This window comes from Acomys russatus, chromosome 15 (assembly GCF_903995435.1).
Source record: "Acomys russatus chromosome 15, mAcoRus1.1, whole genome shotgun sequence".
NCBI classification, from domain to species: Eukaryota; Metazoa; Chordata; class Mammalia; order Rodentia; family Muridae; genus Acomys; species Acomys russatus.
Window position 1 is genome coordinate 31,923,766 of NC_067151.1, and position 18,455 is coordinate 31,942,220.

The window sequence follows — 18,455 nt, forward strand, 5'->3', positions numbered from 1 at the left end:
CCAGTTTCTGCAGGCTCGGTTAGTTCCAGGTCTTTGTAGGAGAGTCAGAGCCAAAGACTCTTTTCCCAGCATCCCTTGCAGTCCTCTCAGTTGAGTCTGTGGCTTCCAACACAGTGCCGAGCAGCCTCCAGGTGGGCCAAGAACTTTCTGTGGAATCTCACACCTCAGAGTTTACATGCATTTCTGCCAGCACTGGCTCCTGTTCTCACAAATGGCAAACATGCTGAGCAGAAAAAAAAATGGAGAAACCTTGATCTACCCAAATAGTCATTTTTTCATGAAGCAACACTTTCAAGCTACTCTTGCTTGGACTACTCTTCCATTTTCTTCATGATGAGAGGTTTGAAAAAGTAGATCTCTGAGAGGAGATGCTGCATACTTCTAAATTGGTGAATGAACTCCCAGCATCGCTTGGATACTCCGGGTAGGAGGAACTGGAGGAGATGATGTTTTTCAGCCTTTGGAGAGCAATGATTAACAGCAGAAGCAGGAAAGCCAGGAGGCTGAGGAATATGGACACATAGATGTAGACATTGGACAGGTGACCCGAGGATGGGTCCACCGATGTGGAGAGTGACGTGGGAAACAGCTCCAGGAAAGTCCCATTCTCCACACTTCCAGCAAACCCAGATGAAGAGTCAGCCTCAGACATCTCTGCGAAGAGGGGAGGGCGAGCAGGCGCACTCAGAAGCTGGAGTTTCACGCGGCACTTAGGAGTGATGAAATTGGCATGACCTCTTCATGACAGCAGCCACAGCTGTCACAGGCTGAACATCAGCACAACAAAGATGTCTGGGTTTTCAAACAAAGGCAGAGGCAGGGATCAATCCTCCACAGAGCCTGCAGAAACAACAAAGGCGGAGCTCAGTGTGCATGTCAGGAAACAACACACCTGTAATCTAATTTTTACCTTTCCTTTAAGTAAGGCTTAATTATGAAACCCACCAGGGAGGGAGAACAATGAAACAATTTCCCAAGGGATGAGAAATATTTGTCTTTTTATTATAAATGATCTATAAAAATGAGCTTTGATGCTCCCTTCACAGTATCCGAGATGCTAGGTTTCTCCAAGGAACTAACGAGAAAATAAAAAGAAAAACATACATCTGATGTATCCCACTGTGACTCTAGCAGATACTCCAGGTGGGTTCTCTGAGATGAGAACACGAAGTTCAGATGCAAAAGTCATCTCTCCTCCACAGAAATCAACCCCGCATAGGCTGCGTCCACATCTGACCAACACAGGACCCACTGTGTGCTCTGTATCCGTTTTGATTTATTGACAAAATTCTATTGCCATGTGACCGGGGACCATTCTAATGTGTTTCTCTTCTTTAAGGGTAATTTGTTTTTTATACTTTACAGGTTGAATAAAAGGACTTTACATAACTTAGAAGAGGCTGGATTCCCTCCAAATGATGGAGAAGGTACAGGGTTTGCTGGCAAGAGCCTTAGTCTGAGACTCAAATGTCCCATCATTCCTTACGTTTCCACTTGAACCCTAACTTTCAGGGAAAAAGGAATTTTCAGCATCACGCTTAGGTTGCTATCAGTTGACTAAAAGTCTGAAGGGGATTGAAATTCCTAACGTGAACTAATACGTAATACAGACAAGGAGCATGCTAGCTTCGTTAGACTGCAAGGAAACAGTCATGGGGTTTTCTTAAGAAGGTTTCCATTGGAGGTTACCACAGCGATCCATAAACTGGGCAAAAGTCAAAGAATAAGTGGCCAAGGGTGCGCAGTCAGAGCTGCTACTTCTACAGTGAAACCCTTGAACCGAAGGTCCAGGAACATCACGGAACGGAAGCAGAGGCAGAGGACAAGGCCGTCTGTTGTGAGGCACTGTCTTCTATAGATGACAGGAAAGCTGCACGCATGAGCCATCAACAAAACACGCAAAATGACAGCACCAGTTGACTTGCTGATGTGGATGGGGAAAGCTCAGGAGGCCAAGACCCTAGATGAAGAGATACAGGCAATCCATGGCTGCTGAGGGAAGTAAGTCCTCTCCACTGTTGAGAACTCTCTGAGTTACCCAATTCCAGATGTTCAACCCTAAACACATGTGCATAAAAGAAGCACTAAATGGGCCCAGTGATGTGCGTGCCTGTTTGTGCATTTGCGTGTGCGCGCGCGCTTCTGTCTGTGTGTGTGTGTGTGTGTTTTCTAAGAAGTATGGAAATTGAGTGCTTTCCTGTTACTCTGGCACAAAGAAAGTTTCTTCACTTTGTGAGGGACATAGATAGCTGTAAGAAAGAATATCCCTCCAGGTAGAAAATTCCAGAACTTGCTTCAGGTCCATTAAAGAGTTTCTCCCTAGCTCCTTCTGGCATGAAGCCATTTTCCTGTAAGTTTCTACATCTCTCTTCAGTGTGGTGAAAAGATGACATCCACTCCGCCCCGGCTCTCCCTTCTAAACACTGCCCAGCATTTTACCTGAGAACACCCCCTTTCTTCCATTCTCCAAATCTAATTAAGTGGCTGAAGCTTTGAGTGGGTGGCACTTGCTGCTGTGGCGAGGGTAGGAGATTCCTGGGTGGGAGGCACCTCATGCAGGCCTGGTCCCTGTCTGGCTTTACCGAGAGTCTTGCTGAGCGCCTCACAGTGGGCTAGGAGCAATGCTTTACTAGTTCCTACAAGAATTAGACTTCCACCTCTCATTCTGCTTTGCCAGGTGATTTTTAATTCTATTCAGCTGCTCCAGGCACCTAACAATCTTTGGAAAAAAAATAGAAATAATAATAGGAATCGCAGTGGGAGTACAAAATGTGTCATACCAATTGTTGGCAACACCCAGTCTTTCCACTGCACTTATGTGTTCCCAGCCATTCACTTCTGGTTAGATCAGGAAGGGTCTCAGAGGCAACGTGATACAAGAATATAAACTTAGGATAGAATACTGGTAGACTACAGCAGAAAAGTACCCTAGATGTCCTGGCACAACCAAAGTCCAGCTGAGCAAACAGGACATGCGTCGGTGCTAGCTGATTTGACAAGAGCAAGAGTCCTAGGTAGAAGGGAAGGCCTAGCTTCAGGCTTCTGGGAAGCCCCACCTCTTAGCACCTGCTCTTCATTCTTCTGTTGTTCTGTCAGGAAGGCCTGTACGACACTCCTTTTCTAGAATGAGCAAAAGAAGGTAAGGACTGGACACCCTCTATTCCCCAAAGTGCTTTCCAGGGTTGGTAGGGTAAGGATGGCACCCACTTTACAGATGAGAAACTGAGGTGCAAAGACACTAAAGTTTACTATTGTGTAGCTATCATTAGAGAGAAGCACCCAGAGTCATGCTTGATCTGTATTCTTAGTTTCCTCACGAGTGGACGGAAAAGACAAACGTCAAGACTTGACTAATCAGTTCCTAGCTGCCACCCGCTCTGGGCAAGCCTTCAGCTCAGGGTTGTTTTGTTTTGAGCTGGGGTCTTGTGTATGGTTGGGCTGGCCTCAAACTTTCCATCCTTCTGCCTCAGCGTCATGAGTGCTGGGATGAAAGAACTGTGCCAATATACCTGGCTCAGGGCTAGTCTTGACAGATGAGTTTCCTGTTTGTGCCATGGTGATCATCTTCCTACCGCTCCTAGTAGGCCTGTGTTAAGTTGGTTCCCTTTCCATAATCACCCCAGGGAAAGTGAACAAACAAACAAACAAACACAGACCTTTCCAGTAAGTGGGAAGTCCCTTTGACAGGCCTACACAGATGATTTTCCAGTCTCTGCCAATGTCACAGGTCTGACATAAAAGTCACAGGTTTATCTAGAATTGGCTGGTTTTCCTCAAGCTGCCTTTTCTGCCGCTCAAAGTAGTATCATTTTTTAATGCAGTGGCTGGAAGCACAGCCAATGTTACCGTGGTCCCAGGCTGCCAGTGGCAAGGCTGATAATTGTCTACAGACGCTGTTGTAACAAAGGTCTCTCTTTTCAGGGTACCTGTCCTGAGAGGACATTTTTACTTCCTGGAGGTCACATTCTTCCTTGGAAGCTGTAGCTGTCTCTGAAACAGTTCACAGACAACACTAAGAAGCTGTGTGTAAAACACCTGATCTCCTATGTGGCTTTAGGACAGTGGTGAAAAATAAAGCAGAAAAGTCTATGCCTTTATTCAGTTTTGCAGTGAAAAATCTTCTGCTTTGAAAGCCACCTTTCAACTGAGTGTCATTTCGATATTGTTTCTTAATGTAAAATGACAGCACCCCAAATTTGATTTCATTATTCTATCCTGAAACAATTGATAATATGCATTGTTGGAGATTTACTTTAATTTCGTAACATCAATTCTCGTTTCCCTATTGGAGTTTTGAAAGACTGAAGGATCCTTTTTCTCTCTGGCAAATGTCTTACCCAGTGGTGAATGTGTAAAGCTGGCGATAACCAAGCCCGACGTTGTTGAATGTCATGACAGCTGGCACTGTGGAAAAGAAGTCACAGGAGAGTGTTTAGGATGACACTTCCTGGCTCCCTCCAACAGATGAGGCTAAGGCAAAGAAGAAGGTGACTTCATCTCAAATGCATAGCTTTGACCTGTCTTGGGGCAGCAACAGCAGCCTCTTACCTCAAGTCATACTTAGATTCACACAGATTTTGATTTTTTTTCAAAGCCATTCTCAGACAGCAGATTTTTTTTAAAAGAAGGAAAATAAGATAGTCCATGGTCAGCCAATTATTTCTTTTTTTCTTGGACTAAAAACTTGTCCTGGGAAGAAACATACTAAAGGCAGTGACCTACTAAAGTGAGCAAGGTGGGGAAGGCCACCTCTCTCCACAAGCCCAGGGGTATGGGGGTGGAGGCAGGACAGCACAGACAAGACAAAATTTGTTTACTCGCTTGACACTATGCCCAGCCTCTCACAGACAGTGCATGCTTTTATTCCCATGAAGTGGTTATAAAGATTGTAAGTTTAATTTTTTTCTTGATCTATAGATACAGAGGCTCACTGTACTTCTCAGGCTAACTTTGAATTTCCAGTTTCCCTGCCTTAGCTCCTGAGAGATGGCATACACCTCCATGCCCATGGGATGGAGATGGGTTTGAAGAACTGAGCTGTAGTGTGCCTTTTCATCCCTGTATCCCTTCTGAAAAGAAGAATTGGCCAGATCCTCATCTCAGAGTTCTCTCACACCACACACTGTGAGATCCGTGGAGGAGAGGTGGCACATGCACAGAGGCTTGACGTGGCCCTGAATTCTAACACAGAGATCTATGAAACGCAGCCTGCCTGTCAACCTCCACCGTGGTACAGGAGTGTTGGGGCTCTGAGGCTGCTATTCAGATTTCTATGTGGATAATAAGTATTTAAAGGTTTGTTCTTGTAGAAAACAGGGACAAGCTACATTGTGTCATTGTAGTTATTCCTTAAAATGTCACTTAGCTATTATGATCAACAGAGTTACGTCAACATCCCATCAGTATCGGGTCCTGCTGTGTCATACCAAAAGGGGATCCTCCCAAGGCATTAGAAATCTAAGCCTGTGTGATAAGGATCTCCTGTGAGTGACATACTCCTGAGCAGATGTAAAATTAAATACTGTAGCAGAGTTGGTTTCAGGTGATGTGTCAGTGACCTTTCTCTGTAGGACATTAGGAACAACCAGAGTCTGGAGGAGAATTTACTCCATCTGACTAATGCTGTCTTTGGCTTATTAGGGGAAAAAAAGGATACATTATATAAGACCTTGCCTTTCAGCCATTCCTTCACTCCTTTAGTACTTAGCTTCTCTCTGATGCTTTTTCTTTGCCTTGGCCTTTAGGTTGTGTGAGATGGGAGTGGGGATTGGTCCTGACCATAATTCTCCTCCTCAGTGAAAATCCTTACTCGCATCTAATGGAGACCATGGACCTAGGCCTGCAGGCATCCAAGTAAAGTTTACTATGTGATGAGCTACGCTTACTGAAAGCCGACTCCTCCGCTATCCACATATTCTCCCCCTTGAGAAGTGTTCTCACTTATCAGAACAGTGTGCGTGTGAAATTCTGCAGTAACTCTCATCGTGATTCGTTGTATCTGTCCAATAAAAATAAAAACCCAGCTAAGGAAATAGACTGCACCACGGAGCTATCAGCCATGAAGTAGCAACAAAAACATTTATGGTTGGGGTTCACCACAACATGAGGAACTGTAGTCAAGGGACAGCACAGCATTAAGAAGGTTGAGGACCACTGAGCTAGAGGAACACCTCATGAGAAGGGATTGGAAATTCTGCACACTGCCCTGGAATTCGTGGGTCCCTACTGGATAGAGTACAGTGAAAACTTAAGGTGCGCAGTCCTGCACCTTCTCAATTCAAACGAATGATCGGAACACGTCCTCCTTGTGCTTTAGTGACATCAAAGGGAAAGCTCTGTGTCAGGGACTTATGTTTCAAATCAGCCCTAGGGATCTGGGTCCAACCCATCTTCAGCATCTGCTCCCCACCGAATCTCTTATCTACCCAAAGTCTTTTCAGAATCACTCTGACATTTACTCAGAAATGAGTGAGTGAGCAAGCAAATACATGTGGAGGCTGGAGAGGTGGCTCAGGGGTTAAGAGCATGTGTTAGTCTGGCTGAGAATCTGAGTTTGGCTCCTAGCACCCATGCCAGGTGGCTCACCACTGCCTGTTACATTTCCAGGGGAACTAACACCTCTAGCCTCCCCAGATACTGTACTCATGTGTAAGCACACACACACACACACACACACACACACACACACACACACACACACACTAAAAATGGTTATTAAATAAATAAATGAATAATAAGATCAATACTACTTTGTTAGACAATGGATTTTGTCCTAAGTACTTTAGAAATTGATTGTTCATTTAAGCTGTAATATAAAAATATATACTTTTGATATCCAAAGCAGAATTGATTCAGAGGTGTTATAAAACATGAAAGCATTACCAAGGGAATATAATTTAACTTTCTATCTTATGCATTCTCAAAAATCATTTAGGCATAAGTCTTCTGCATTTATATAACAGCGTTTGGGGGGAGAAAATAAAACTATTACTCTCAAAAAGATTTTAGTGTATTTATGCTCCATGAAAAGATTTTATGTCTAAATTACTGCTTTGGCAAGACTAATCCTTTCCAAATACTAGACCCCTAGGATAAGATGGATGGGTAATTTAAGTAATCAATTGCTTAGATTAAAAAATGAGGTCCTGGCCTGGAAAGATGGCTCAGAGGTTAAGAACACTGTCTGTTCTTTCAAAGGTCCTGAGCTCAATTCCCAGCAACCACATGGTGGTCCACAACCATATAGAATGAGATCTGGCACCCACTTCTGGTGTGCAGGCACACATGTGGGCAGAATACTTACTGTACAAAAATAATAAATAAATAAATCTTAAAAAGTGAGGTCTTCAGGAAGATAATCCCAGGCATAGCATTTTTTATTATTTCGTGTGTTTGAGAAAAGATCAAGAAGGAAATTTCCCACGCTTGTGAGTGGGCTCACCTTGCATGGAGTGACTGGTCTCCATCCAAGTGAGAAAAGCAGTGACTTCAAGGTCAAATGAAGCCTAAGCTGGTTGAGAAGTATGTGAGTGATGGACGTCACTTCTGGGAGTGGGAGGAAAGGTCACAGCTACAGGGATTATTTGAAAAAACAAAAAAAACAAGCGGGGTGGAAATGGCAAAACTGTGGAAAATCTGAGGGAGAAAGATGGTCAAAGTGAAGGTTGCCTTTCAAGATGTTATAACCATTTTAGTAAGGGGTTTCTGTTCTGTTTCCTCTCTATACCCAACTCTGGTCATTTCCAGGTTTTTAGAGGTGTGTTCACAAAAATTAAAGATGCTAAAATTGCTTAAACTACAGCATTAACATACAGAAGGTATTGCACACCTTTACAAAATCTGAAATTTTTTAAAAAAAGAAGTCACATTAAGCCATGCTGTGCTAGAGGTGGAAGGAGGCTCTGTCTTTTCTTATTGTGTACCACTTCAGTTAAAATAATTCTATAATAATTTTTATTCTTTAGGAATTTCATACATGTATACAATGAAATATTATCATTTCTGCCTTCATCCTTCCTCATCTTCCCCAGTATCTCCACCAACGTGTCCCCTCTCAACTTCATGTCTTCCTTTTCCTTTTGATAACCCATGAAATCCAATCAGTACTTGTCCACTAGGTGCATGAGTGTGAGGCCACCCACTGCATCATGGGAAACCCACCAGTGGCCACATCCTCCAAGGAGAATGGTTGCCCACTCCCTCAGCATCTATTAGCTGCCAATAGCTCCTCAGGAAGGGGTTAGGCCCAGAGCTCCTCTCCCCTACCTGTGCAAGTCCTGGGCAAGTAGCCACAACTGTAAAATAATTTCTTTTCAACATATGTTTTTCCTTTGAAGGTACACTTGGAACATTTCCTTATCTAGTGTAATATCTAGAAAAAAAAGTTCTTCTACAGTTTTTAGCTGCCACAAATCTCTGAGATTGAAATAACTTCTTAAATTATCTACACAGCGATGCTAGGTATCCTTCTGTTTTGGAAGCCTTTGTGTGACCCCTACAGGGCTCTAGGGGGACAGGGAAGATCTTGGAAAACTAATGTTTCTACATCTGCTGATTAGCCCACTCTGAACCTAAGCAGATCTCTCAGAAGGAGGCAGCTGTGGGCTGCTGAGAAGAAGCACTAGGGAGGTGTGTCCCACCCGGGACTCACTGCCTGCCCGCGCTACCCCTCCCTCTGCCTCCATTGCTAACTCCCTCCTTCCACACAGGCATGCTTTTCAGGTCATGGCTTACTGCGATCTCAGCCCCCTCTCCCTTCCATTCTTCACTCCATTTCCCTCCATTTCCCATATGTGTCCCGGCTAAGATATTTGCTTTAATGAATATTTATTAAATTCATTTCTGTTTGTATGTAATCCCATAAATGTTTGTTATTGTTATCTGAGTGTGCGTGGGCATGTGTGTATGTGTTCCCAGTATACAGACTGTATGGCCACAGAGCAGTTCAGTCATTCTAACCAAGATTCCAAATTTATGTCCACATAAAGTATCTTGATAATTGAGGCACAGAGAAGAAAAGGATGCAAATTATCTAATATATCTACTTTTCTAGTTTGGCTCATAACAGTAAGTACAGACTAAAACCCATAATTGATCCATAAAAATCCACACATAAGGATACACTGAAAACCAGGTGATGACACAGGTTGCCTTGAGAGAGCTTCAGCATTAGCAAAATAATTAACCAGGCCACTTTTCATACCCATGTCTTTACAAATATGTCTCTGCATTTGTTTAAAGCGGAGCCTCAGACAACGTATTAAAGCATCACAGTGGTGTATAAATGGTATGTGTCTTGCATTTCTCTGTAATAGGGATTCAGGCTCACAGAATCTTTGATTCAAGTATATTTAGAACTTAGATATAACATTTACTTGAATTAATGAACTATCATCTCTTGTAATGCAGCTACAATAGACCTTAGTTGATTATATATTATACAAACTGCACATGTTACCTGGGTATCAGCCAAGGATTCAGATAGTTTTGGCCAAATAAACTCCCTCATTCTTCCAGTCCTCTGTGGCTGACACTCAAAGTGTGATGAGGCTTTTAAGAAGAATAATGCTTATTAATTGCCAGCTTGCAACAGCTAAGTTTTGGGAAGCATTCAGTTTTGATCATGTGGCACGCTTTATTCCATCTGGCTACTGATAGGAAAGAGAGAAAGACCAAGATCTCAACATTTATCATACAGAATGTATGGCCACTGAACAGTTCACTCATTCTTAATGTAATGTGGAATTCTTGATGGGTCTTAGATAAATTAAAAAAAAAAAGCTTTGTTATAAAGGGCATTAAAGATCCAAGATATCTGTAATCCCCACACTATGTAGAGTTGGGCAGGGGCATTATAAGCTCAAGGCCAACCTGGACTAAACATATAAGATGGCTCAACCTGGGGAATTTGAATAAAGACTATATATTACATAGATTACATCAATAGTAAATTTCCAAATGTAGTATAAGAAAGTATTCTTAGGAATATTATATCGAAATAGATAGCTATATTAGTAGGTAATCTTCAAGTAATACAAAAGTGCATACATGTTCACATGCATAAAATATGATAGATTAAATGTGTCAATGGCTTTTAAAAAACTGGCTTCTCTAACCTGATCTATGGGTGTTTGCTGTTAGGACTCTTGCAAGTTTTCATGAATTTTTTTTTGGAAAGATTAAAAAAATATGCTTAGAATAATAAGCTAGAATTCAGCCCAAATGTTAGGAACTTCTAAAGATATATAGGGATAGAAGCATAATGTTTCAGTGAGCATCAAAAAGTTCAACTCTTTGCGCTACCATTAGCTCATGCTGTCCCCTACCTCACAGGCATCTGCAGTAAGCAATTGCTGGTCAGTCTTTGGTAAAGAGAATCCTGTCAAAGAGCCAGAAACCAGTGAGCCTCACTCATGAATTCACTCCCATTACTATCCACTGAATTGAATGTCTTGTGGGTCCCCTGAACCAAAGAGTCCAGGTCTGTCTCTGTTATCATCTGTCATCTTCAGAAGCAGCCACAGATATCCCTTCTATAGCTTAAATACCCAATCTAATGTAGCACCATGGAAGCATCCTAGTCCTACAGAGCAGGTGGACTCCAAGAAGAATAGCTACTAAGGTTCAGGTTCAAAGTAGAGACCTGAGAAATAACAGTAGAAGATAAGCTAGACAGAAACCAAGCCGTTACCTAGGCAGCAGAAGAAAACTCACAGGCTGCAAACAGCAAGTTTTACAAATCAAACCACTCCTGATAGGCAGTGATCATATGGTGGGGGAGGAGGGCCCCTTCTGTCACAGACCTAGGAGGGGAATAGGGTGAAAGAGGGAGGGAGGGGGAATGGAAAGATACAAGTGAGAAGATAACAAATGAGATGTAATCTGAATAAATTATTTAAATAAAATAAGTAATTGAACATTGGAGCCCTGATTTAAGAAATAATCACAATCCCATCGCCTGGATCATCCAGGTTTGGGTAAGTTCTCCAATCTGGTAAGAGGACAAACATCACCCTACAATGTCCTCTATGGTTCAGGGTCAGAATTCTTTGAAACCAGAGGCCAGAATATGATTAATAAACCGAATCTAGTCAACTCAAGACACAGCTGTAAATATAACACTTGGGAGCATATATTTGAGAAGGGTGCCTCCTGGTCATCACTGGTCACACAAAGGTGCAGAAAGGTACCCTGAAATGACGAAGGCTAGACAAGTTGGATTTGAGATATCAATGACAAATGTCATCATCCCTGCAATGAGATGGATATTCTTTTGCCTGGATCTCTATGTAGACCAGAAAGGCAGGGACTAAAGGATGCTGGGTTCTTCACTAGGGAGATGTGTCCCACATGGGACTTCTGAGGTCCTGCTCACCTTTTGTGTAAAACAGAGTAGTAGAACTTGTCTGTATTTATAGTCTATATTCTCTCTGTGTGTCTCTCTGCCTGTCTCTGTCTCTGTCTCTTCTCTCTGTCTCTGTCTCTTCTCTCTGTCTCTGTCTCTGTCTGTCTGTCTGTCTGTCTGTCTGTCTGTCTCTCTCTCTCTCTCTCTCTCTCTCTCTCTCTCTCTCTCTCTCTCTCTCTCTCTCCTCTCCTCTCTCCAGAGTGAACTCAAAATCTGGGTTATAAAGAAAATATCAGCATATTCCTTGTAACACTTAACCAAATGATGCCAGGCTGTCTGTAGAGTGTGGGAGGAACTCAAGCCCCCAGCAGCTTGTTGTCATTTTAGATAATAACTCAAGACCAGACTCTGCCAAATGCAATATGGAAGTAAAACCCAAGTGTTGGCTCACTTTCCTAAGAATGTACTTTACCTTTGACATCTAAGAAGGCAAAATTGAAAAATAACTGAGAATTATTTGTAGAAAACAGACTACTGCATGGGTGACCTATGCAAAATAGTTATATGTTCTCCTAAAATATAAACAAATATGGTTCAAGAGAGGAAATAATGAATACCCTTTTCTACAGGTTCATTGCCTTATGAATCACACACAACAAGGTCTTGGCCAAAGTTACATTTAACCACAATTACCTGTTCTTTTTTCTTTCTTATTTCAATGCTGTGATCTGACATGTAAAGACATATTATGCAGAAGAATGCTATGAAGTAGAGGAAAGAGGCTGGGTGTGTGGAAGGGCCGCTTCCAGCACATGATGGGAAGAGAGGGGAAGAGAGGGGAAGATGGGGGAAGTCTGTAAGAGGAAGTGGAGCTAGGCAAGCCAGTGAGAAAACAGCAGCACATGGATTTGCTGGTAAGCAACATGTACTAGCTCTGGGAGAGAGGGAGAGAAAGAGGGAAGAGTACAGGGTGTGAGGGAGAGAGGGAGATTGTTCATGTGTGTCTTTTCATCTTTGCGACTCTTTGAGGCAGTTACTACTAACATACCTTTTATAAAAAGATGTTACAAGTCACCCATGTACTGAGAGGCGGGGTTGGAATCTATATCTACCTCCCTATGTCTTCAAGTTCTATCATCATATTTCTTTTCTTCAGGAGGCTGAGAATGGGAGAGGGATCCTTTGAGATCTGGAATCACCAGTGAGGGAACGCTCCAGTTACCTGTCCCTGTATGTTTATTGCAGTGTTCCTGCGCTGCCTGAATTTAGGGTGGCCACCATATCACTTGTTTGGGTCTAAAAAAAATGTTGAAATTGTAACATGTGTCATGACAGGAAACACGACCAGAGTAAGAGCCTCCACACCCCTTTTCTCTGTGGCAGTGACTACGCAAGAGTCCCTGACTGACCATAACACATCCCGTTAGCACTTGCTAATGCCATTGGCACTTAACATCAACAGTGGATAAACACTTATTGTGAGCTGCCTGTTTGCCACATAATTCATTTTTGATGACGAATACAACACCTCACTCTACTGTGACAGCAGATTTTAGGATGGGCCTCCAAGAACATGACTTTGAAGAAGGCTGCTTCTGAATAGCAGCCGTATGTTATATGTGTGATGTGTTCACGAAGACTTTGTAAATTAATAATTAATGTAATATCCTACTAGCAAATATTGCCAAAAGTACAATCCCTCTTGAACTGAAGTGTGAGGAAGCTGCTAGAGTAGAAGAAAAACCAACAGGGACAAATGATTTCTAGGGGAATAGGTGACAGGCAAGAATGACATTAAAAATAGCTTAAAGTTTAAAAAAAAAAAAAAAGCAAACCCAGACCACCATACAAATTAAAACTATTGCTTTGGGTTCTGAAAAGCAGTACTTTCCAGCATTCATTCAACAAACAGTCATACAGGAAAGGATAAATACTATCATCATGTGTATACGATCACGCACATTTATTCTCCTTTCTTACTTACTGTTTGAAAATTTCATCCAGTATATTTTTATTATATTCTTTCCCATCCCTCAACTCCTTCCAGATCCGCCCCCACAACTCATTCAATGCTATGTTCCTTCTCTTTGAAAAAAAAAAAAAAGACACTAAAAAAAAAAAAAAAAACAAAAAAAAAAACAAAAAACCAAAACAAAAACCATAGAGTTCATTTTGTGTTAGCCAAATACTCTGCCCTGAGTGTGGTTGGTCCACCCAGTGTCACTCCATTGAAGAAATCGGAGTTTCCCTCTCCCAGCAGCTATCCTTTGCAGATACTTCTTAGGTGGGGTGAGGCTTTGTGCTCACTTCCTGCCTTTGTGCTAGGATTTTGTCTGGCTTGAGCTTGTACAGGTCTTGTGCATTCCGTCACGGCATCTGTGAGTTCATATGAGTTTCCTGCTGTGTCAGGAAAAAGATCACTTTCTTGTGCACACGTTTCATACACCATCTTGACTAAAAATCAAAAAAGGCATGATTTGCCATATATTATATATTCTTTGCTATCTAGTCATAGGCTACTATTCCTACATAATCTCCCCCCCCCCACCCCCATTACATCTAAGAATGATGCTCCGGGCATACCAAACGACTCTAAACTCCTCGGTTACATTTTCAGCACTTATGCTTAATCTCATAATATCCACCTACTGTTTCCATGCAAATTTCTGGCTCCCTGCTCTGTATTCTCAAGCTACGGTCTGCATATTCTCCATAAGCACTTACACATTTCAGTATACCAGTTATATCTACGTGTCCGTATGCCTTGGCAGACCCTGAATCCCCAGATCAAAGGACCTACCTTGCTATTCACAGACCAGCACAGAGCACACCTGTACATGATCAATGAGTATTTGCTGGACCGTTGCATGAATGAAAGAATAAAATAAGAAAGAAACTGGAAGCTTCTTGGAGAGGCAGTCCTTATTCTATTTTTTACAAGCTAAGGAAATATCTACTGAATGAATAAATAATCCTGTATAAAATCATAGTTACTCAGAATGGCAAGTGCTCAGAATATGCATGAACTTCCCCTACGTTTTATAAGGAATTTATTTGTAGAAGTAAAATTAAGTTTTGAGATACAGAGTAAGAGCTGCACATACATCTTTACAACCAGTTGTGTGGTGTGTGTGTGTGTGTGTGTGTGTGTGTGTGTGTGTGTTTGTGTGTGTGTTAGTGACTAGCAAGTCTGAGACTTATCTTGTCAACCATTAAAGACAGTTGAGGAAGAAATGGATATGCTTGTAAAGTTTATATCTCACAGTGTGAATTGGAGCTAGTATTGGAGTTAATGTTCTACTGTAGGCATCAGCCTTTCTTTCTGATTTCAAGGTTGGTGATTATAGCCACCTCTCCCTTTGTTTCCTATCAGAAGTCAAATTCTGCTTTTACCTTAAGTGATACCTTTACTAATTATTACGGGCTGATATTTATCAGAGCCTTTCATGTTTGTCAACAATAATATTAATCTCAAACAACCAGCCCCACAGTATATACTTTAACTCGAACTGACTTTCTATCTTAACATAACACAGTAGATGGGAATTTAACAGCTAAGAACTTGGATCTGTCCATGGCATGTTCAATTCCTGAGAAGAATTCAGACCTCTGCCATGCTTGCCTTGTTTTGGGCTGCACTGTGCCATTTCAAACCAGGGATGCAGTTAATGTGTATGTGGTTTCTTGGATGGTAGGAATCAGTCAGCCTCTCTCTCTCTCTCTCTCTCTCTCTCTCTCTCTCTCTCTCTCTCTCTCTCTGTCTCTCTCTCTTTCTCTCTCTCTCTGTCTCTCTCTCTCTGTCTCTCTCTGTCTCTCTGTCTCTCTCTCTCTCTCTCTCTCTCTCTCTCTCTCTCTCTCTCTCTCTCTCTCTCTCTCTCTCATGCTTCTCACTGCCAAGCCTGGTTAAATGATAAACTGGATTCGAAGTGTGAGCCCGAGCATGGTCAGGGAATTCCTGAGGAGGGAATTCTGGTGTCAGGTGACAGCTGGCCTCAGAATGTCAACCCTGTGATCACATGTCAAACGTCAGAGTCAGAGCTCAGGAGCACGGACTCTGACTCTGCGTCATGCCACCCTTCATCTGGAATGGCCAGCGGATGCCCGGATAGACTTCTTGAATTTAAATCAAGGATAAGCTGTATATGCTCACCCAGAACTAAGCCTGTCTGGGCTTCCCATGTACATATTGTGCCTGTTCATGCACTTACAGCTTGAGGATCTTTGTTGGATTTTTCTTTTCTTTTTATTTTATTTTATTTTTTGCTTTGTTATTTTTCCTTTATCTTTCATTATGAACAATAATAAAAGCTAGCGAAATTTGGGCCTGTGATACCTCATATTAATACAATGGTGCGATAACACAATACGATCCACTCCTTTCACTTCTTCCTGATAATAAGTTAAATGTAAAAAAAAAATCACTGTATAAAGCAGGAATGCTAGGGAGAGGAATGGGGTTAGAGCTATTATCAAGTGAACCCCAAATCACTGCTGATGGAAATGAGGCCGAATGGAAGAATTTTACTTGGGATCGGCCCATCTTTGACTTTTATAATGAATGATAACTCCCAGGTTACCCTGTGACTGACTCACTCATACAGTTAATCATGATGACCAACCATCTTCATCATGCCTCAACCGCCTCGTTACGTAAGATAAAGGAAGATAGGAAAAGGAACTCAGAAAGCCTGCAGATGCATCCACTAGTGCCATGTACAATAGCACAGCTGTTATCTCTTAACATCAGAGTCACTCATGGACCTCACAAACATCTAGTAAAATCTGGTAAGCTGAACTGACCAAGAGCAAAAGAGAAGGAGCCCAGCTTACCTTACACCAAGTTTCTTCGGTGATAAGCATGAGTGTGCTCTGAGCAGGTTTTCAAAGAACTTTTTGGGGAGGGGGGCAGGGGAATAAGATGAGAAATAAACCTTGCCCCTTCTAACTCAAAAAACAAAAAGAAAAAAACAAAACAAAACAAAACAAAACATGCCATGGAAACAGCACTACACACTTCATGGAGTTCAGTGGGCCCCAGAATATTGATGGAGTGGGCAGGTCTTTCTCCATCTCCACTTAGCCCAGCATTTCAAGGTGATCGGGTTGTAGTCCCACTGGGCAACTTCACCAACAAGTGTCTCAACTTGTTCTCCTTAAAGGTTGCCTCTCCTGTGTATGTCCAGCAGAAACGAAGCACAGCCAGTCAGACCAATATATAAGACCTTCTGTGAGATAGTTCACAAAGTAATCTTATTTATGATCTAGTTGGCCAACTAAGACAAGGAAATATTATTTAAAATACAGTTTTAAGGATGATGTATTGGGCAGTAGGTGGGCATAAAAAGCAAGTATTTTAAGAAAAGACTCAACAATCTTACCTCTTTCCTGTTCTCTGTACAATGAATAGGAAGAGTAGAAAGCAAAAAGCACTCTAGAACAATCATATTTAGGAGTCATTCCTGAGTGCACTTCAGGACAGGGCGGGCAGTCCATTCACCTGCTCTAGGTAACTAAGTGCAAGAGGTGCCATATCTAATACAATGGCTTTGACCTTCATCTAAACATCGGACTGCTAGACAAAACCTACCAAATTGAGGTGTTTCAGCAGAACATTCTCCCCAGGAAAGTGAACCAGCAGAGAAAATGGGGAAACATTAAGAAACAGACCCAGTCTCCGGAACCTGATACCAAATCCAAGCAAGCGGGCAGGATCAGACATCTGGTCGCTCAAAGCGCACAGGCACAGCACAGTCCACAAACCTGGGCTTCAACGAGACGTTTCTGCGAATGAAAGTGTCTCTCTGCTCTCAGGAGGAGGGTCCACTGCTTATCATTCCGTCTTAACGAGAACTCAAACATTTGCCCATAATCTGCGCACCCCCTCCTCCCCCACTTGCCTGGAAGGCACAGGACTGAAAGGCAGTCTCACGGGAAAGCGAAGGGTTTAGGATACATTACTTACCCGGTTCTGAGGGGAGCAAAGAAAGCTCCGCTGAGGAACCCAAGTGTTCAGCGGGAAAAACTTATCCGAATTTGCAGTCACCCGAAGACAGGCGAGAAGACCCAAAAGAAACACAGCAAGAAACAGCCCAGAGCAACGCCAGCCGCCAATGTGAGCGTGGCGACTCCCCAGGAAGAACCCTAAGAAATAAAGAAAAGCTCTCACACACCGCAAAACCCACACAAAGGGCACCAGAAACGCACTACAAAGTGTAAACTGTCAGCAGAGGAATAAGGCTTTGCAGCGGCGGACTGAAGGCCAGACTTTCCTGACTCCCTGGCCTCGGGAACCAGCAGGGTCATCCCATAGCCAAGGACATTGCCTGCCCGGCCCTTGGTGGATCCAGCTATAGCGGGCTGAATCGCCCTGAGACCCCTTCAGAGCTGGGCTTCAGGGCCTCCTTAGGGATCTCAAGGATACGTTCAGCTAAGACAGGGAAAGATTCGAGAGGCATTCCATAGCAAAGAGCCAAATTACAAGTAGTCCCTGGAGAATCTGAAAGAAGAATCCCAAAGCTAAGGGACCCCATTACTGCCCTAGGCAGGCCGTCCGGCAGCCTTTTCTGGGGACCGGTCCACTGCCATTGCTCCGCGCCCGATTCCTCTCAGTACCCTACTCCTGTGCCCGGGCTCACTGACTTGCTGATCTGGACTCTGGCGTTGGGGTGGGGCGGCGGTCCTTGTCTTGGCGACGTGCGCCCGCACCGCTGTCCCAGGGAATGCACCGCGCGGGGGCGCGGAGAGCCAGCAGAGAGCACCGGCGGCAGGCGCAGTGGGAGTGGGTACCTAGCAGGCTGTACCCGGGCTCTGCGGCATCCCTCCGCCCTCCTGGGCCAAGCGACCAATGGCTTAGAGCCGAGCCCACTCCCTGCCGCCCCGGCAGCCTAGGCACTCAGGCACTAGGACAGCACTCGGTTCGGAAGAGGGAGGAGCTTACTTCACGGTTGAAGGATGTGGGGGCGTTTGCTCTGGAAGCCCCAACTGGAGAAGGCAGGTGTGGTGGGGTGAACTTTTGTAGGGATATGTGGTGGGGATGAGGTTTCTCTTAGGCACAGGGGAAAGTATCTTCTTCCTGTCAAAGTTTCTCTACATCTTTATGAGTCCTGTGCAC

General features: G+C 43.3%; 1 protein-coding gene across 1 annotated transcript; it reads right to left on the reverse strand.

The window, feature by feature from the left end:
* Window positions 1-311: 311 nt before the first annotated feature.
* Window positions 312-18,223, reverse strand: Sertm1 (serine rich and transmembrane domain containing 1). Its single transcript, XM_051157167.1, has 3 exons — window positions 17,984-18,223; window positions 17,307-17,485; window positions 312-840 (listed from the first exon to the last, which is right to left on the reverse strand). The coding sequence occupies exon 3, from the start codon at window positions 650-652 to the stop codon at window positions 329-331; it is 324 nt and encodes a 107-aa protein (XP_051013124.1). The 5' UTR covers window positions 653-840; window positions 17,307-17,485; window positions 17,984-18,223; the 3' UTR covers window positions 312-328.
* Between the last annotated feature and the right edge of the window lie 232 nt (window positions 18,224-18,455).